The sequence below is a fragment of the Pinus tabuliformis genome, chromosome 7, assembly GCF_031772625.1.
Source record: "Pinus tabuliformis cultivar Carrire ecotype Pingquan chromosome 7, CPIR1, whole genome shotgun sequence".
NCBI lineage: Eukaryota > Viridiplantae > Streptophyta > Pinopsida > Pinales > Pinaceae > Pinus > Pinus tabuliformis.
Genome location: NC_142293.1, coordinates 323817850 through 323839166, shown reverse-complemented (window position 1 = coordinate 323839166; position 21317 = coordinate 323817850). Strand labels below are relative to the sequence as shown.

General features: G+C 41.9%; 1 protein-coding gene across 4 annotated transcripts in view; it reads right to left on the bottom strand.

The window, feature by feature from the left end:
- The window catches only part of MENG (S-adenosyl-L-methionine-dependent methyltransferases superfamily protein), a 183399-nt gene that overhangs the window by 88042 nt on the left and 74040 nt on the right, over window positions 1-21317 (bottom strand). For 3 of the 4 annotated variants that reach the window (XM_089455843.1, XM_089455842.1, XM_089455840.1), the window contains exons 4-7: window positions 6701-6789; window positions 6334-6470; window positions 6174-6235; window positions 5873-5972 (exon numbers count right to left, since the gene is read on the bottom strand). In XM_089455843.1, the coding sequence (XP_089311969.1) occupies window positions 5873-5972; window positions 6174-6235; window positions 6334-6470; window positions 6701-6789 (388 nt within the window). The remainder of the gene's footprint in view (window positions 1-5872; window positions 5973-6173; window positions 6236-6333; window positions 6471-6700; window positions 6790-21317) is intronic. The other variant, XM_089455841.1, reaches the window with a different exon arrangement.

Sequence of the window (21317 nt, the reverse complement as noted above, 5' to 3'; positions counted from 1 at the left end):
TTTCAAGATGCGTCTATTTGTCCATTCTTTAGAGGGTGATGCCTTGAATTGGTTTAATAATTTTCCTAATGATTTTTTCACTTCTTTACAAGACATTCTCAATGCTTTTAAAGATAGATATGATAGTCCAAACAGCGTGCCTTCTACCTCTAAAATTGTGCAAAAGGAAGAAAGTAATCATATTAAAAATCCAGCTGTTGAAGAAAGTTTTCAAGATCAGAATGTGTCATCCACCGGAAATATCGCAGACCAAGTTCATGATAGTGAAAAATCAGGGACAAATGACAATGAAAAGGAAGAACAAAAGCAAATTATACAAGGTCTAATGATGTTGGTAAGAAATATGGAAAATAATCAAACTAGTCCTATCAATGATGTTAAAACTTTGTGCACCCACCTTGAAAAACGTAATAGGGAGATAGAGATCATGCAAAATCAGCATGCTAAGGAAATTGAGGCCATGAAAATTAAATATGAAACAGAAATTAGAAGCATGCAAAGCAAGATGTCAGTCTTAGAGGAAAATATGGTGACCATGAAAGCTGATCATGATAGGGAAATTGACTCTATGACGTTCAATCATAACAATCAGTTGGCTGACATGCAAGCGAATCATAAAGAAGAAATAAATTTCATGCAGCATTGCTTGATGGACATAAAGGAAAAGAATGATAAAGTAATAAAACACATGCAAGAACACCATGCCATACAAATCAGTGCTATAAGGGATGAATGCTCTAGTCAGATGGATGCCATTAGAATACAAGTTCAAAAGATTCAACAATGGTCAGATGATAAGAGAAACCAGGAGCCTTCTCATTTGCCGCAACAACTTCCATCTTATTATGAGGAGGTCATTAGGTGGTTAATTGAAGATGATCCAGATAAGCTTAAAAACGATAAAAATCAGATGCAAGACACAAAAAGACTTAGCATGCATATCTTACACACTTCATCTGATAGTTTTGAAACAGAAAGTACCAGATCATCAGTAATTCAACCTGCCAGAAAGAAAAAGCGCAAGAGAAAGAAAATAAGAAGAAGATTTGATGCATCAGACAGCCGCGAGCAGCTTGATTTTCGGATAGGAAAGAGTCCTACCATATGCAAAATTGGACATGGCACATCCGACAAGCAGCCAACAGATTTGCCTGAAAGCAGGCAAATGCTCAGTATGCACTATATTGAACACATCTGATGCCGTAGGGCATCCTTTGTATCGTATTTCTAACCCTACTCCTTGTTTTTTCCGCATTTTTATTTCTGTTTTAGGATTAGATTTGCTTTTCTAGATTAGTTAATAAATGAAGAGCTTTTATCTTTCTTGTGCTTAATGTGTATGATGATTTTTGGATGGACGCTACTTATTTTTGTGTTGTATGGATGCAGATTCTGGATTCTCACATTCCTGCAAGCAGCAACGTGTCCCCAAGTAGAGCCAGATGTTGACCTCTACCGGTCAACTACACATGCAGTACCCCCCCCTTTTTCTTTGCAAGAAAGGGGCAGCACCTGATCAGCGTGTCCGTGCCATCCAGCAGTCATCAGCAGCTTGATCAATCTAATTGTAAACCCAATCTGTATGTATTAATTGTAAATAATCTTAGCAGATATGAGTCGTGTATGTGAATTGCCTAGGTGGACCTAACTTTCTAGTGGTAATCTACGTCCCGGAAGGTTTTTCGTCTCACCGATCCATGGATCGGCAGAGTTTTCCTTCAAACCTGACCCCAAAGCCGGGATGGATTTTGTCATTGGAATTTTAGGAGAATCCTAGTGTGTTAATCTACTAGATTATAGTTGTGTCGCAGAACTGGGTGATTTGTGTGGGTCTGTATTAAAGGGGTTTTCCCCCTTAAAATGTAAATTTGTAAAAGTCATGATGTAATGTGTCCTGAGGGTCGAGAAATGTTTTAAATCCCCTCATGAGTCCTAAGTCCTAGGTCCTAGGTGATGTTTCTGAAGGCTTAGTTCGATGATCCATTTTAAAATGAATTAAAAAATTAAAAAATGAATAAAAATAATAAAATAATAAAATAAATAAAAATTAAAAAATGAAATAAATAAAAAATTAAAAAAATAAAGCAAAAACCCTAACTAATAAAATAATAATATTTTAAGTGAATAAATCGACGGATGAGATCAAGAGATGTCTTGATCCTCATCAACGGTCGAGATCATTTCTACATGGATCACTCGAACTAGCCGTTGGAGTCATTTCCTTTAAGTAGGGTGCTAGGGGTCAGTTCAGATCATTGGATCTGTGAGTCTGGTACTGAAGAAGCTCTCTTGTAAATCTGTTCTGGTTAATAAAAGAAGACTTTGGGGTCCATATCTTGGTGGTGTTACTCTCTTGAAATGCTGTGAGATTGTTTAATTTTCTGCATATTTTCTTTTCAGCCATTAATAATAGCTTTCTTTGTTGAGTATTGTGGGCACAGATATCTTGTCCACTTGCTAGGGTTTGAGTGCTGTTAGGGTTTTTGAAGTAATGGCAGGTATCTCCATTACTGTTTGAGATCTAGCAGCATTTTTGCCCTCTTTATTGACGGTTGTTTTGAGTTGTGCAGAAAACATTTTCTGAAGAAATTTTGTGGGCGTTCGGGGAAGTTCTCGGCTGAACCAGCCAACTCCCGCAAGCATTTTTTGTTGAGCCCAGTTGGATTTGATCCTGGGTCTATCATTCGGTTTATTTTTCTAAGTTGCATGAGAGATTTTCTGAAGTTCTTCACAGTGAAAACCTAAAATTTCTGTTCTTTAAAATATTTTCGTGCTTGTTGCTGAATCTGGCTGTTGAGGGGCCAAAATATGTAAATTAAATTAGCTGTTCTAGGGTTTTAATTTTTGCTTTATGCAATTTTTTATTAGGGTTTTGTCTTTTTGCAATTGCAGGACCACCGTCAATTTTCTTGCCAACTGCTTCAACCTGTGCATAAAAGGGAAAGGGTCTGCCGTCTCTAGCAAAACACACTGTTCTCAAACGACTTTCATCCGCCATCACAAATCCCTGAGCTCGAGTTTATCAACGCTGTCGCTGACAAAAAGTTTCCAGATTCTGCGATTTATTACCCTGCGGCATGGCATGATCGTTTTTTTGTGTTGACCGTTGAAACCCCAGGCCTGCGCACAAATGGCTCAATTTCAATACTGCTGTTCGATTTCAAAAGTTTTGATTCAGTCATTTCCTTCTACGCAATCATTGAAATGCAAGATACATTCATCATAGACGTGAATCAGCTCAGCGAAGGGTTTCAGGTATCTTGCGTAGAAGCTTCAGTTTCACCAATCGTTAACTGCCTATCATCTGCAATTTCCGGTCAGAATCGAAGTGCATATTGGTTTCATGAACGAGTTATCAGGAGGGTTGCTGGATATCTTGCATTCACCATCGACAAAGAACTGTTAACTCACGCGTTTCAGCAACTGCGTATCGCCAGGGTCACGGTAAATTTCTTCACCATGACTGCGTTTAATCTTCAAATCAATATCCACTGCCGTCGACTGTAAAAAAAAAAATTCTGCTTCGATGCTGGGTTTCCTTCCTCCGGTGGCCGAGAGATAGTCGTATCAGCGGCTTGGGTTCACATCTACGTAGCAGGTAAATCGAATCTGTTATGATCATTCTGCGTGGTTACGTAGCTTTAGATTAGGGTTTGGATTAGTTTCATTTTTTTTATTTTTCTGTTATATTTCAAATCGTATGTCATTTAGATTTTAATTCTTTTTTAAAAATAGTTTCATTTTTATATATTTAGATTTCAATTAAAAAAAAAATATATATATATATATATATATATATATATATATATATATATATATATATGTTTAAGTTAAGAGTTAGATTTTAGATTTTTAGTTTTTTGTATATATTAAATCATGTTTTAAATTTTTTATTTTTTTTAGTTTTTTTAGTTGTAGCTTATTGTTAGTTTGTAATTATTTAAATTTATATTTATATTTTAATTTTCTTTAGATTTGTTTTAATTAGATTTTAATGTGTTAGATTTAGGTTTTCATTTAAATGTTTTAGTTCAGAATTATCTTTAGATTTTAATTTAAAAAAAAAAAAAAATGTTCGAAAAAATATAAAAATTGTGGAAAATTATTTTTGCCAGTTTTAGTAGTTTTTCATGTTATATCTTTCATGCTGAGATCTAAATTTTCAAGTCGAGATACGAAATTGATATCTGGTTAATGATTTACGATTCTCGTGGTGTTTTAAGGCATTTATCTTTTCAAAATTTTCAGTTGCCGGATATCGTTTTGAGCATTGTGATTTAGCTGATGATAGATGATTGCTGTTCATGGTTCATGTTTCTATATCATTTAACAAGTAATCGTTTTTACAACAATCTCTTAAGGCACTGGTCTGCTCAATTGATCAAATCATTTTAGTGCTTATCTTGATCGTGTCTCGTGTCTCCCAACCAACTGATCGACAGTTGGTCTCATCATCTCACAGGGACTACCCCCCTTAGCCGCGGGAGACAGGCTTAAACGGAGGGATCGGGGATCAAGGTGACAGCCCCCGGTCTGAGCGTTGTCGTGCCAATCCGCGCGACAACAGGTTGATAGAAAGATAGGAACACCCTTCATCTCTTAGCTTGTGAACGCTAAACCCTCTCTAGTGGTTAAAACGATGACCTTGCAATGGTCAGAGCCACAATTTCTGCAGTGCCCGAGGCACCGGGTATGTTAGATTTCAAGGAAAAGTATCGTTAACCAAACTTTTGCTTGCTTCACCTTGACTTCTCTTTGCCACTTACTTTTGAGACTAGCTTCAAAATAGATAAGGATCAAGTGATAAACTTAGTTAGGCATATAATTAAAAACAATAAAGATTCTCAAATTACACCTAGGTCATAGGATTTGCATAGCATGTAAGCAATGGTTGTTCAACCAGTCACCTAGTTCATAATTGATATAAAGCAAGTAATTGACTCCATAAGGTACTGGTCTCATATACAAATCTAATCAAATCTTTAAAACTTGCTAAAATCTACCAAGTGGCTAGGCCATTCAATCATGTCTCCTAGACTTGTTGATTGCCAAAGGGTCTTGCATTCTCTCATTTCATAGGGACTACCCCCCATAGCTTCTTGTTGGGAGACAGTTAGAACGGAGAGGTCGGGGATCAAAGTGACAACCCCCAACCTGAGTCGTTGTCGCACTGTATCTGTAGAATCTGAGTGACAACAGTCCCAAACCAATTCTTGTTTAAGTAGGTATTCTAGTCCATTCATTTAAATGTTACATGAGCAGAGGCTACAGGTCTGCTTTGAACCCTGTAACTGAAACACGACACTTTCTTTCAGTGCTAAACACATTGCCTTTATAACAGGTTTTGAAAAGCAATTATCATATCCTAACCCTGCATAAAAGTGACTAAACACATTTGAACTAGCATCAATCAATTCCATTGTAATTGAAAAGATTCATTTGCCTTTTGATATTTAGATATATTGTCGCTTTTCCTAGCTATCCTTGATGTATTCTCAAGTTTCTGGAGATTTGAAAGTTTCAAACACAGTTGTCCAAAAAATGCTGTCATAATATGTCCGTAGAACAACATGGCAAGCACAATGCTTTTCCATATACTTTCATGAATTAGAAATGGGCATATGAATAGCCTAAATCACTTTATGTATCTTGACAATAACATCTTTAATATTTCTCATCCCATTAAAGAAGATATTCTTGTTGTAGTTAATATGTGAATATTTCATTATCTTTAGTAAATCTGTCCCAAAAATGCAATATAACAGTCCATTGCACATTGTTGATGATTAGGCTTGTGACAACAAATTCAAGTCCATGGCAAGAACTAGTCCTTCCCTGGAAATATAACCACAGATTGAGGGGGTAGATATACCTGTAGGAAAGTTAGCAATTGAAGTTTTCAAGTATGCATAATCATCTCCAAGTCCATATCCGTTTGCAACTGGAACAACAACATTGTCCAGAATCCAATCCTGTCAAAGTAACAAATATGAAAATAAGTCCTGCAGAACTCAATTGCAACTACACAACAATGCTAAAATTTATCGCTCATTTGCAAGGTTCAACTTATTGATGGTTGAATAAAACCACATCTGGTTCAAACTTTCAGACCAAACTGACCTGGTTGAAAGTACTAGTACTGTTTGAACCCCTATTAAAATCAAAACACCAACCTGGATGAAAATAGTAGTGCTGTTTGAACTCCTGTTAAAATCCAAAATAGATACTGTTGAACCTGCAATACAGAGTAGCTATTTTATCCATGTAAGAATACCTGAATATATCTCCCGTTTAGTCTGAAACTTAGAAGTTCCAATAAAAGAAGGTGATCACCTGTTTTTAACACACGATAAATCTCTCTTAAAGCTTGATTAATGTCCACAATGTTACGCAACCCATAGCCAACAGTCACAGCATTGAAGGAAAAATCTGCAAATGGTAGATTCAATGCATCACCCTGAACCCACCTGCTTTCAATTGACCATATGAACAAGAGTTGATGAATTAGGACCAAATGAATTAAAAATCAAACATGGAAACAACCGAAAACAGAGACAGTTCACTGGCATAATTATGTCTTATACCCTACCAGAAACGAAGATCAGGGAAAGAGAAAAATGAAAGAATATGGAGTAGCTAGAACCTAGACAAAATTCATTTACATTCTAATTATAAGTATGATGTCAGTAACTGTGCTCACTCAATGTTTCTGTAGCAAGCATTTGATGAACCTGCCTGTCGCTCTGATGCAATTGTCAGTTGCTCATTTGCAAAGTCAAGACCTGTCACCTAGGCGTGTTCCAGTAAGATTAAGATTGAAAACTGTTTTAAATAATTTCCTTTCACATGTCAAAAAAATCATCTTAGGCATAGTTCATACACCTGCAATAAAATTCAATATTTTGAGAAGAAAAAGATTTAGATTCAAGGCTCCCTACAATTTCTAAGCTCTATCACTGAATCAACACAGTATTCATGATACATTTATCATTGAAATTTTATGAAAAACAAACCAAAATCAATATTCATACAGAGGCACCACTTTTCCCTTTTAGAAATTAAGACCTTTGGAAGGGTTTATGCAATTTGCTTGCCTTCCTCCACTATATCACAGGAGGCAGTTGTACACATCTACTACAGCCTACAAACAAGATACTTAATAACAGTTGGAGGTAATTCTGTGTCAGGGCATAGCTTCTTTCTCTCATGGTCCATGGATCCTTCAACTAAGGGTTGTGGTTACGAAATCATGCGTTGTCCAGAGACTGAACAACATGGGATACTAGAGAAAGTCATATGCCCAATGCCCAAACCTCCCCATGGTTACCCTATATCCATCTATGGGTCAGCACCATATTTTCATCCACTATGAAGTAACTGAAGAAAACTACAGTCCACAGCGTACTACCATGAGCACATGTCATCCTTAGGTTTTTGGAGCCCTTTACTTTTCCTCTAATTAGGGAAAATGCAAGGTTTGGGCTCCTCCCTTCAACCTGGCTGGAATTTCTGTTACTCCTTGTGCGGCGAGGGGAGTAACCACAACATCACTAGCACCATCTAGGCATATATACCCTGAACAAAAAGGTGTACCTGACCCTAAGGTTACTGTTGAACATTGCTACCCCAAGTACAATTGGTAGCTACCATTTCTATGACCTAGGCCTACAATGGATTTCGATCTAAATCAACTGGCCTAAGGTTTTTTCATCTATGGCTATGGATATTCATATTATGCATGAAGGAAACAAGCCTGCTACAAAGCACTTGTGCAATTACTATAGTTGCCAGATATGCGAGCATATCATAAATGAACATGTGAATAAGACCATCAAATAGTGAACCATTATAATACAGCATATGCAGCGCCTTCTAAAAACAAAAAGATAAGCAAGTGGCCAAAAAACATCCATACTTGTCCGTCAAATGGGATGAAAAAAGCTGATTAACATTTTTTTGAACAAGAAAGGTTCAGTACTTCAGTCTCTTTTTCTGACCCCTGAATTTGCAAACACATTGGTCAACTAACAATGTCTCAGCTTCAACTTTTCTGTCCTCAAACTGACCTCAAGGCTCAAACAGTTGGTCTCCGAAATGAAACAACATGAAAATATACACTTACAGCAACCAACTACAGATTACCCTGCACTCTGAACAGAACTTTCGAACCTTGAAAATATGCAAGAAAAAATGAGATCGCAGGAAGCCTTCATTAAACAAGAAATACAAACACAGTTACAAAAACTTAATTCCTGGGTTAAGGTGGTCCGGGAAAGGGAACAACCACCCCCGCTCATTGTGGTCAAAGGAGTGGTACAAGCAAAGTTAAATGAGGAACGCCTCCATATATCTCGTGAACTCAATCTAAGAGTATGTGGGCTCCCACCTCCGGTGACCCCATTGGATCCCCTTTAGATAGGGACTGCCTTCCTCCCTGAAACCCTACACTTGAAGGACCTTACTATTGAGGGTGCTTGGATGAGGCCCAACTCCACACTCTTCCCCCATTTTCGAACACTAGAGGACCGGCTCAGAGCCCTTCGGGCTAAGAGAAGATTGACTTTGCTCCCACCCACACAGACGATCTTCCTAGATGTCGACCTCACCAGAACCCAACAAGTAGAACACAAGCAAGTCAAAGATCGGGTTGTAGCAGCATGGAATGAGGGGAAGTGGGCAGTTATTCGAGATCTCAAAGCAATCATCCGTGATTTGGCCCTCTAGAGATACTCCTAACCTTGAGCCAAATGATGGTCTCATTCAGATGACAAACATTTTAGGGGGAGTTGCCTCACCATCTCCATTGGCTATTGGAACTGCAATGGCATGTTTGGCCTTGATCAGGTACACTTGATGATGCTATCAAGTCCCACGACCTTCTTTTCTTCACCAAGACACATGCAAGTGACATGCGAACACCACCCCCAATTCAGGGGTACCACTAGATATGGTCAAGTAGGCAGGAGACATGATCTAATAGCGTGAGAGGTTCAACAGGGGTTGCTTGTCTTGTACAAGGCTCCCTTAAGCCAAGTTATTATTATTTCATAAGATGAGCACACTAAATATCGGTGGGTTCGGATCTGTAAGAAGAGTTCCCTACCTCGAGATAGATACATTGTAATTGTTGATTTGGGGTAGCATCGGATGTGCTCTAGCCACGAAATTTGGTGGAGAGGTTGGGGCACATGAGATCTCCAATACCTAGAAAGGGTTTGGGCAGATTCTAAACAGATCAGGAGATATTAAAATAATTAATATTTTTAATGAAGTCCCTAAGTCTAAACTCAGGGAAAATAAATATTAATGTGTATTAATATGAATCTGTGTTAGAATGGTCCAAAAGACATGGATCAAGCCAGATCTAATCTTAGCCATTGATTAGGGACTTAATCTCGGCCGTTGATATGTCAACAGGAAAAGCATAAGAGAAGGCTTGAGGGTCACTTGGAGAAGACACCAGAGTGATCAGTCATTCTATTCTCTCCTAAGAGAGATAGAATTAGTGATCGGGAGATGCAGCTGAGGGGCATTTGAGTACAGAGAAACAGAGAGGCAGAGATAGTGTCAGGGGAGCAGCGCAGTAGCCAAGGAGAGTGACGCAAAGCTAGCCAGGGCTCATGCAGGGCCAAGCAGAGGTAGCCAAGAGCTGCGCAGAGCCTCAGATAGGCCAGCGTTGTTGACGCAGAGGGCCAGAGGGCTGACGCAAGGCCTCCCAGGGTTTAAGCAGACCCATCCAGGGTGATGCAAGGCCAGCGTGAGGCAGAGAGGGGCTAACGCAGTCCAAAGAGAGGCTGACGCTGAGGTTTTTGGGGCTGATTGGTGTTGAGTGGTTGCCGGAAGGATTATCTGGGGTTTCAGCCAGGAGATTTGTCATAAATAGAGAGGTATTACTGCCAAGGAAATTCTCTATTGGGTAGGCCAGTTTCGACACCCAGATTGTACTCTAATATTGCTTAATAAGAAAACCCTCAAATAGCTACACCGGTTTTCCCACATTAGGTTTTTCTGGGGACATTAGCCCAAAAATAATGGTGTCATATGGTGTGTTTGTTTCTGTTTCTTTTAGTTGTTGATCTGTAATATGTTGAGCATGCACTAGCATTTATTTTCAGTATTTACATTGTAAATAACTTGTTAAGGAAAATAACAAGTAGGCAGGAATAAATCAGATAAAGTGCATGGAGGGTTTCTAACTAAGTAAGCTTAGAAACTTCAACATGGTATCGAATCGTGATTGCAAATCACAGGAGGACTAAAGGACATCAACCGAGCAAAGCAATAGCAACAGAAAACAGTTGTCCCGAGATAACAAAAGTTGTTTCTAGCAGAGCAGCAACAAGGAAGGGTGACGCAGTGCTTGCGTCATCAAGGGTGAGTCGGGAAGAGGTAGCACAGAGGCTAAGGAAGGCAAAAGAAGCCTAACACAGAGCCACACAGTAGCTGGGAGGGCTGACGCAGTTGGCTGAGGAGGCCGGGTTGCTGGTGTCAAGATTATGCAGAGCCTAGGATCTCTCACCTTCAGATTGCTAGGGTTTAGAAGGTTGCAAGAATATTGCAGAGTGGAGCTGGTGAGGTACTGTAGTCAGAACAGTGCCTGACAGCGCAAGGCTAGAGGAGTTGCTACCGAGGGTTTCCAGCCGAGGAACTCAGATCAGTGGTGCGGTTGCACAAGACGATCAGAGTAGGGGGCATCTCGACAGCGGCAGAAGGATTTCCAGGAGGGAAATCAAGACTCAAAGGGAGTCCAGAAGAGAACTTCTAGACGGGAAGTAGAGACTCAGAGGAGTCAAATAGAGAACTTCCAGGAGGGAAGTAGAGGAGCATCATGGCACTACACGAAGTAAGAGACCAGGATAGACTGGACGGAGCATCGAACTTCGCAGTCTAGAAGGCCAGAATCTTATCCGTACTTGACAGGAATCGTGTCAAGAACTTCGCCTTGAAGGTAATAGTTATCCCAGTCGACCCCAATGATAATGACAAGTACGAGGAGGCGATGGCGAGGGCCAAGAGCATTATCCTTGATGGGGTCAAGGATCATGTAGTACCACACATAGCCGAGAAGGAAACGACATTTGAGATGTGGGAGGCTCTCAAGAAGTTGTACCAGCATACTTCTGTGTAGAGAAGAATGCTGCTTGAGAATCAGTTGAGGTCGTATCAGATGAAGAAGGGAGAACCAATTGACACCTTCCTCGGAGGACTGAATGAGATTTGAGATCAGTTGACTGCTATAGAGGCGACACCGGATCAGGAGCTGATGATGAGAACAACCCTAAATGTTGTCTCAGAAGACTAGGAGGTGTTTGTCCAGAGTATACTGGGCAGAGGGACTCTCCCACCTTGGGACGAGATGTGGGTAGCTCTTCGCCAGGAAGAGATCAGGCAGCAGTCGAAGACGGGTAGCAACAACAAGGGGATCAAAGTCAAGCAAGAGGAGGAAGATGTGGCCCTAGCATCTGAGGGAAAGCAGGAGAAGCGGAAGAAGAAGGATCACTCCAAGACCAAGTGCTTCCATTGTAGGGAGCTAGGTCATTATGTGACCTAGTGTCCAAGGAAGAAGATTAAGGGAGAATCTTCCAAGACTAAGGCAGTGCCAGCAAGGGCAGAGAAGGAAGTTTTGACAGACGATGACTATACCATGAGTGCACACACACCACTTGCGCATAAGTGGGGAGACATCGAACTGTAGTCAGGCGGACTACAAGGGATGAGGGGCAGGATCCTTGAGGTACCCATCCTCATGGATTAGACCTTGCTACGGGAGCCCCGAAGAGGAGTAGCAAGATTGGCTAAGTTGATGGAGACGGATGCGGATGGAGCGGCAGAGAGAGCTACAGTGCAGGAGTCTCGAGACAACGCAAGGCTAGCAGTCTGCAGCAGTGCAAGAGGCACAGGAGTGTTGCACCAGTGCAAGATGGCACAGAGAGGTGTGCAACGGTGCGAGATGCAAGGAGTTGTTGCAGCAGCGCAGAGGTCAAAGAGGGAGCACTTGTCAACGGTAAAGGGAGCTTCAACATCAGTGGGTGTCTCTAGCCCAATAGAGAGATCATATTGGCAGATCAATTACTTACTTCTCAGTAACTGAGTTGCAGTGCAACAGTGGGCAGCACGATGCAACATGATGAGAGGAGGTGCAATGTGGATGCAGTGCTGGGAGAAAGGACCAGCAGCAGCACAGATGCAGAGGGAGTTGTCATACAGATGCAGCAGTGGCAATGGCAGAACCATGGGCAGCAGTACAGGATGCAGCAGTGCAGAGGATATTGGGCAGGAAGGCCTAGCATCAGCACAAGTATCAATGCCGGATGATCAGAGTAATACTAAGTGAGGAGTATTGCTAGAGCACAGTCCTCGCTAAGAGTGAGTGTTGATTTGGGGTAGCATCGGATGTGCTCTAGCCACAAAATTTGGTGGAGAGGTTGGGGCACATGAGATCTCCAATACCCAGAAAGGGTTTGGGCAGATTCTAAATAGATAAAGAGATATTAAAATAACATATTTAATGGAGTCCCTAAGTCTAAACTTAGGGAAAATAAAATATTAATGTGTATTAATATGAATCTGTGTTAGAATGGTCCAAAAGACATGGATCAAGCCAGATCTAATCTTAGACATTGATTAGGGACTTAATCTCGGTCGTTGATATGTCAACAAGAAAAGTATAAGAGGAGGCTTAAGGGTCACTTGGAGAATACACCAGAGTGATCAGTCATTCTATTCTCTAGAGCGGGGTTTGCTAAGAGAGATAGTATTAGTGATCGAGAGATGCATCCGAGGGGCATTTGAGTACAGAGAGACAGAGGCAGAGATAGTGTCGGGGGAGCAACGCAGTAGCCACGGATAATGACGTAGAGCCAGCCAGGGCCACGCAGAGGCAGTCGGGAGCTGCGCAGAGCCTCAAAGAGGCCAGCGTTGCTGACGCAGAGGACTGACGCAGACCCATCCGGGGTGAAGCAAGGCCAGCATGAGGCAGAGAGGCGTTGATGCAGTCCAGAGAGAGGCTGACGTTGGGGTTTCTGGGGCAGATTGGTGCTGAGTGGTTGCCGGAAGGATTATCCGGGGTTTCAGCCAAGAGACTTGTCAGAAACAGAGAGGTATTACTGCCAAGGAAATTCTCTATTGGGTAGGCCAATTTCGCCACCCAGATTGTACTCTAATATTGCTTAATAAGAAAACCCTCAGATAGTTGCACCGGTTTCCCCACATTGGGTTTTTCGGGGACATTAGTCCAAAAATAATGGTGTCATATGGTGTGTTTGTTTCTGTTTCTTTTATTTGCTGATCTGTAATATGTTGAGCATGCACTAGTGCATGGAGGGTTTCTAACTAAGTAAACTTAGAAACTTCAACAGTAATTTGCTACTTCCCCCTTGCCTCATAACACTTTGCAATTTGTAGGGAGTCTAAGGGGGAACCTTTCCTAGATTTTATGCAATCATCTCCCCCTATTACACTCTTGAGGGGATCATCCTTCTAGGCAACTTCAACTCTCGCACTAGAAGCCTTCGGGTATCCCTCCATGATCGAGTTGAGGATGCACTCTGCCTCCAAGAAATAGAGCCAGAGTCCATGCGTCTACATGGGTGCTCACAAGACAAGAACAGGCCCCTCACAACTTATGGAATGCATCAATTGTAGCTAAGGGAAACCAACGATCTCTTGATTGTGAATGAGCTCCCTTGCTTCCCAATTTCAAGTGACTTCATTTGTTTCCCCCACAGTAGGGGAGGCAATGTGGTGGATTATGTTCTAACAATCCAGGATTTCTTCCCACACATCCCCCTCCCCTCCCTCCACCCTCGAGCCTACCCTCCACTCCCCTCTCATACCACCTTCCTTTTCAGCGAGACTATGTCGTCTCCTGCACCACCTGTCTTAAGGAGTTTCTTCCCCCCATTTCCCACTTTAACTCAATGGACACACCCATAGCCAAATATGATTCCCTCTCAACGGTCCTGAAAGAGGCTACTCTTGATTTGTACCCCCATTAGACCCATCAGTATGTCCATAAACCTACCCCGCGATCTTGCCTCTTAAACTGTTGGTTCAATGATGAAGCAAATACTTCCATAAGCGACTCCGCTTTACTCCCATGCATGACCCCCCATCCTCTCCTAACCTCCGCACCACCTACCATCAACTTCTTCACCATAATAAATGAGCAATTATATTCCAACGAAGACGTGAACTTTATGCAGCCCTCCACCACTCTCCAAAAGCATTCTGACATGCCCTATTTCCTAAACACCATGATAGCGTGAAGATTCCTAAACCCGGAATTCCTACTGCAACAAACTAATTTTACTTCTCCTACTTGTTAATCCATACAAGTTATTTACTGTGTTCTACTGTAAATATCGAAGTAAATACAATTGCAACATTCACTATTTAAAATAATATGCCGAAACAAGAAAACTGAGCAAAAGAGAAAATCATCACACAAGACATCGTTATTTTTCGACAAATGTCCCAAGAAAAACAAGTGCAGCAGATCTAAGGTTTTTTATTATTAAGCAAAAATTATTTCTAAATAAAAACTCTAGATGCCTTTCTAGCAATCCAGTACAGAGAATATCACTCGGCAGAAGAAATTAGATAGATTACCTCACTCTACACTGCAAGTCCAGGCTGATCCGACAACTGAACCGACGAGTCTCTGGCTACCTCTATGCTAACCCTACAGAGCCAATGCATGGGCCTAGGTCACTGCCTTTGAGGCACTGCGTCAACTCTCTGCTGGAACGATTTGCTCTCAGGAGCTTCGACTTCAGCCCTCCCGCCTTAGAATTTCAAACCCCTAGCAAAATCTCGAACTTCTGCTTGGAAGGCACTGCGCTGCGCTGCGTGAGCCCTTCCTAGCTCTACGTCACCTTCATTGTGCATTGTGTTGCCTCCTCTACGTCTTTTTCCGCCTCTCTGATGTGTATTCTTGGCTCCAGAGAAAATCCTCTAGCCAAAACTATCTCTGTCCCTCTCTACGTAATCACCACGAAATCACTGCACTGCTCTGTGGCTCAGCAATTCAATCTAACTAATCAACTCTCGGTGTGTTTTCCAAATGACCCTCAAGCCTCATTAAATAATCTCCTCGTTGACATTCAACGACCCAAATTAGAAGCTAATCAATGGCTAAGATCATTTCTTCTTGATCCTCATCTTCTTCTAGAAGTCACCCCACAGTTAGATTAATACCCAATAATTATTTTAATTTCCTAAGTTTAGACTTAGGGTCCCATCAAAAATAATTCATTATTTTAATAAAATTCTCTCCGGGTGGAATTTCCCAAAACACTTTCTAAGTTCTTTTGAATACATGTTCCCAAGCCTCCCTACAAAATTTGAGATTTAGAGCACATCCGATGCTGCCAGAAATCAACACTCCCTCTTCGTGAGGAATGTGCTCTAGCAATGCCTCCCACTGAAGCATCACCCTGACTTCATAAGATCGTCCTCTACGTTGCAGATGTCTGACATGTTGTCCACCAACTACTGCGCTGCTGCTGCAACTGTACTGTTGCTGACACTGCCACTGTCAGCCCTGCATCCATACTACATCTCCCTCCCAAATGTTGCATATGTGCTGTTGCTAGCACTGCCACTGCTAACACTTCATCTGCACTGCAACTGAAAAACATCCCAAAATATGAACAAGTGTTCAGCATAGATGCATCTTGATGTTGAAGATATAACTGTTGCTCGTCCCACGCTATCCCTCTAAAGCCACTGCGTTGTTGCTACTACTGCACTGTGCCTCCATGCAGTGCTGTAACTCTACACTACGTTGCTCAGACTTGGCGTTTTAGCCACTGCATCTGTCGCTCCAACACTCCTCTGCACCAACTTACACTAGTCCATCTTGCTACTTTTGATCTGGGTTCCCTAGCAAGGAATTCATCCGAGAGGTGGGCTCCTCAAGTATCCTGCCCATTTGTAGCTCTTTCGAACTACAACTCTAAATCAACCCACCTCCCTCCTGGAGATATCTCAGCTATCATGGCAAACTCCTACTCCTCGATCTTCGCGGGTGCAACCTTTGGATCGTGCTTCTCATCTTTGTCCTTCTTCCTGAGAGGACACTATGTTGCGTAGTGACCCATTTCACCACACCTGAAGCATTTGATCTTCGAGACGTCCTTCTTCTGCGTCTGCTGCTCTTGCTGCCCCTTCGATGCAAGGGTTGCATTCTCTTCCTCCTCCTTGGGCTTCGACCCACTGTTGATGCTTCCGTCAAGATTACACTTGACTAGATCTCTCCTCAACTTTTCTTGCTTGAGAGCTGCCCACATACTATCCCAGTGTGACAAAGCTGCCCTGCCCAAGATGCTATGGACAAAGACCTACCACTCTTCTGAGACTGAATTTAGGGCCATTCTCACCATCTCGGAACCTTGAGGTGTAGACCTTACAGCTGCTAACTCGTCCCGTGTCTCCTAAAGCTTCATGAGGAACGGATCAATGCACTCCCCATTCTGCATCTGTGCAGATCTCAGTTTCTGCTCTAAGTACATCTTTCGTTGCTCAGAAGTTCCTTGATACAGCGTTGCCAAGGCATCCCACATCTCCTTAGCAATCCATCTGCTAGTGATATGACAAACCACATGATCCTTTACTCCGTCAAGGATCATCCTCTTGGCCTTCGCCATTTCTCCCCTATACTTCTTTAGCAGATTTGGATCTGCAAGCTCAGTGACCATGTTGTCAACATAGGCCTTGAGAAAATGCTCGTCTAGAAGGAACAACATCCTTACCTTCCAGATCACATAGTTGGATGCACCATCCAACTTGTCCTAATCTCTCAGTCCACTGGTTGCCATCTCTACCAGGAAACTGTCGAACTGCTCCTCTCCGTTTCTTACTGTTGTTGCTCAACCAATAAGAAAATGAACTTCTTGGCAAGAAGTTAACTGAGGAAAAACTTCCTCACTGTGCTTCTCCTCTCTTCTAACGTCTTTCAGCCCAACAATCTGCTTACTGAAAATTGCGTCCCACTAGCGCTTTCCTCACGCTAAGGCTATGCGTTGCTCCCTCTGGCACGACAAAATTTCGGTCTGGAAGCCCTTCCTCTATGTCGACCCACTCAGAGAGAGACTTTCCTCGAAAATTCAGCCCTCTTAACTTGGACTGCGCAATCCCTCTGGGGATTCAAACCACTGCCTCATGCAGCTATTCGACCTCCTTCTCTACTCTGCGCTGGGTTCTCTGGCACTGTTATTCTTGTTTCACTTGCAACTCTGATACTATGTGAAAATTCCTAAACCTGGAATTCCTACTGCAGCAAACTAATGTTACTTCTCCTACTTGTTAATCTATACAAGTTATTTACTGTGTTCTACAGTAAATATCGAAGTAAATACCACTGCAGCATTCACTATTTAAAATAATATGCTGAAACAAGAAAACTGAGCAAAAGAAAAAACTGCCACACAGGACACCATTATTTTTGGACAAATGGCCCCGGAAAAACCAAATGTGGGAAAACCAGTGCAACAGATCTGAGGGTTTTTATTATTAAGAAAAAGTTATTTATGAATACAAACTTTGGATGCCTTGATGGCAATCCAGTACAGAGAATATCACTCGGCAAAAGAATTTAGTGAGATTACCTCAGTCTACACTACAAGTCCCAGCTGATCCAAGAGTTGAACCAACGAGTCCCCGGCTACCTCTGTGTTGCCCCTATGCAGTCATTGCGTGGGCCTGCATCACTGCCTTTGAGGCACTGCGTTACCTCTCCATTGGATCGATTTGCTCTCAGGAGCTTCGACTTCAGCCCTCCCGGCTCAGAACGTCAAACCCCTAGCAAAATCTCGGACTTATGCTTGGAAGGCACTGCGCTGCTCTGCATGAGCACTTCTTGGCTCTGCGTCACCCTCACTGGGCACTGCACTGCCTCCTCTACGTCTTTTTTTGCGTCTCTACTGCATATTCTTGGCTCCAGAGAAGATCCTCTAGCCAAAACTATCTCTGCCCCTTTTTGTGTGATCACCATGAAATCACTGTGCTACTCTTTAGCTCAGCGATTCGATCTGACTAATCAACTCTCGGTGTGTTTTCCGAATGACCCTCAAACCTCCTTAAATAATCTCCTTGTTGACATTCAACAACCCAAATTAGAAGTTAATCAATGGCTAAGATCATTTCTACTTGATCCTTGTCTTCTTCTAGAAGTTACACCCACAGTTAGATTAATACCCATTAATTATTTTAATTTCCTAGGTTTAGACTTAGGGTCCCATTAAAAATAATTAATTATTTTAATAAAACTATCTCTGGGTGGAATTTCTCAAAACGTTTTCTGGGTTCTTTAGAACACATGTGCCCAAGCCCCCCTGTAAAATTTGAGACTTAGAGCACATCTGAGGCTACTAGAAATCAAAATATAGCCCATATGACCTTCACCCTCAGGCTATGTTTTCCCAAACCACCTCCTTTTATGACATTTCTGGAAAACCCCCAACACATATTCCCTCTCATCCCTCCTTACGCGATCATTTCTCTAAGTGGGATATCAAGAGAGAAATCAAAGCTATGAGCACCAACAAAGTAGTGGATAAGGAAGGCTTTCAGGCAAAATTCCTAAAGCATGGCAATCTACTATTGCTTTGTAGGCTTTCAGACAGCGTTTGATATTGTATATAGGGAGGCATTATTCCATAGGCTTTGGGACATTGGCATATCCAAGACCATTTTGGTAGCCATCATGAGATTATACGAGTCAATTTTGGGTCACCTCGGGATGGCACATGGCCTTTCTGACTTTATCCAAAGCACCATTGGGGTAAAACAGGGATGCCCCCTCTCGCCAACCCTCTTTGGGATTTACATTGATGCGCTGGAATCTTTCCTCCATGAGCAGGACAAGTGTTCTAGTCACAACTTTGGTCAAAGAGGCCAAGTAACACTAGATCTCCAGAACCCAGAAAAGGTTTCAGGAGAAAACACCTAGAGATGACTCAATTATGTTAATTGATCACTAATTAAATATTTCCTGAGTCTAACATAGGAAAAGTCATTAATTAACAGCAATTAATTAAGAAATGTGAGAATTCTCTAGAAACTCACATGGATGGAGTTAGAGATGATTTTAGCCATTGATGGGGATCTAATCATGGTCGTTGGTTCACTAACGAGGGATTATAAGAGCAACTCGATTGGTAGATGGAAAACACACTTGGGAGGTCAAGTTCCTTGTTAGATCGAGCTATCCAACAGCAGCAACTACGCAGGGAAGAAGAGTTTGATCCAGAAGGGACACAGAAAAGAGAAGGAGTAGAGACAGTGATTCTGGAGGAGTTTCCAGTTCTGGAAAAGCAGCAACAAAGAGGCCAAGTTATTCCACTAGAGGTTGTGTAGGGACTATGCAAGCAGCTTCAGTGTGGCAGTTTGATTTGGGTGAGCAGGGGATCAATTCAATAGCCAGAGGCCAGGATAATTTTCCAGAGGTCCGAAGGATCACTTCCAGTAGCAACAGCAGGTAAAATGACTTGATCAGAGGCAAATTCAGGCTGTGAGTGTGAGGGTCGGCACAAACACTGGGCAAGGGCCTGTGCAAGGGTTCTTGAGGGCCAGTTTTCTGAAGTAGGTTGTGCCAGGATTACTCGTGGATAGAGGAAAATTATCTCTAATCATTTTGGCCAGATTCTTTGTTGAGGATTGCTAGTTTTGGGCAGCCAGATTGTACTTATAAATTTCACTGCTGCATAACAATAATAATAAAACCCTCATCTACTGCACCGATTTTCCCACATTGGTTTTTTCTAAGGACATATGTCCAAAGAAAACTGTCATTTTTATTGTGTGTGCGCTCTATATTTCTCAATTCCTGCATTTTATTTTCCGCAACATTTTTATGGTGAGAATCGCAGTTGTGATTTTATTCGTTGTTTGCAGTAGCAAATAAACTGCACTTAATTTTAATTAGTTAGAAGATTTATTTCCAATTGTTGCAATAGACTTGAAAATTTCACATGGTATCAGAGTAGTTATGAAGATAGATCAGAAGCGAGGAGGAAATGTGTGCAGGTTCAAAGGGAGTTCTGCAGCACAATTTATGGGTCTACACAAATGGTCAGTCAAGCAGTTCGAATTGTTACGCAGACGGTTCAATTTCCAATTGCAGGTGCAGGAAAAGTTCAAACAAGCCAGCGGCAGTCCCAACAGGCAGTGGTGTAACCGAGAAGCAATTTCGATAAGCAGATCTGGGCGCAGTGATTTTTCAGTAGAAGATCAGCGTCGAGCAAAAGAGAAATAGCACACGAAATTATACTCTGGATGCCTTCAGTAAATTTTCCAGAATTATCCAGTATGGCCATGGACAGATTTGATTTTCAGGGGGCTACAAAATTGTCTTCCAGAATGGTGGACGAATCTGCATGCTTACATAGCTCAACTTCAAAAGGAGTCTGGTATAGAGAGTGGAGCGTCATTTCACATGATAGGAGTAAGAGAATATTTCTCTAGCTACAATGGGGAGGAGATGGACTTCCATATAACAATGGGAAATAGGACAAAATGCACCCCAGTTGGGAGAGGTACCATTGACATTCAGAGGGAGTCAGGAGCTAACACCAGTGTTACAGATGTATTGCATGCGCCAGGATTGGGTATGAAATTAATTTCAGTCCCTAGTTACATGATAAGGGATATGATGTCCACTTCATAGGGAAGAAGGTGTTCATCAAACACTAGAACTGGAAGAAGGTGAAACAAATTGGGGTACGAAGGAACAGATTGTACAAGTTGCAGTTCGACTCCCCAATGGCACTAATGAGCAATGGTTGTAACAATGGGAAATTTTTGAATGAGTTATGGCAGAGGAGGATGGGACATTTACATCATCGACCACTTAGAATGCTCAAGGAGACAATAACAGGTGTTCCAGAATCAGGCACAGAACATGATGATGTGTGCAATGGGTGTGTGCTTGGGAAGGATGCTAAGGCAGCATTCCCAAGAAGTGACAGGGAATCAGATGGTGTGTTATAGCTTATACACGCATATATGTGTGGCCCTAAGTCCACTAGATCTTGTGGACGGTACAAGTACTTTGTCACCTTCATTGATGACCACTCTAGGAAAACCTAGATCTATTTTCTAAAGATCAAGGATGAGGTCTTCAATTGCCTCAAGGAGTTTAAGGCTCTAGTGAAGAATGTAACAAGGAAAAAGATCAAGGTGATTCGCTCAGGTAACGAAGATGAGTACACAAATAGTGACTTCACGGGGTTCTGTGCGAAGGAAGGCATCAAGAGAGAGTGGACAGCTCTATATAATCCATAGCAGAATGGGGTAGCGGTGCAGAAGAATAGGTC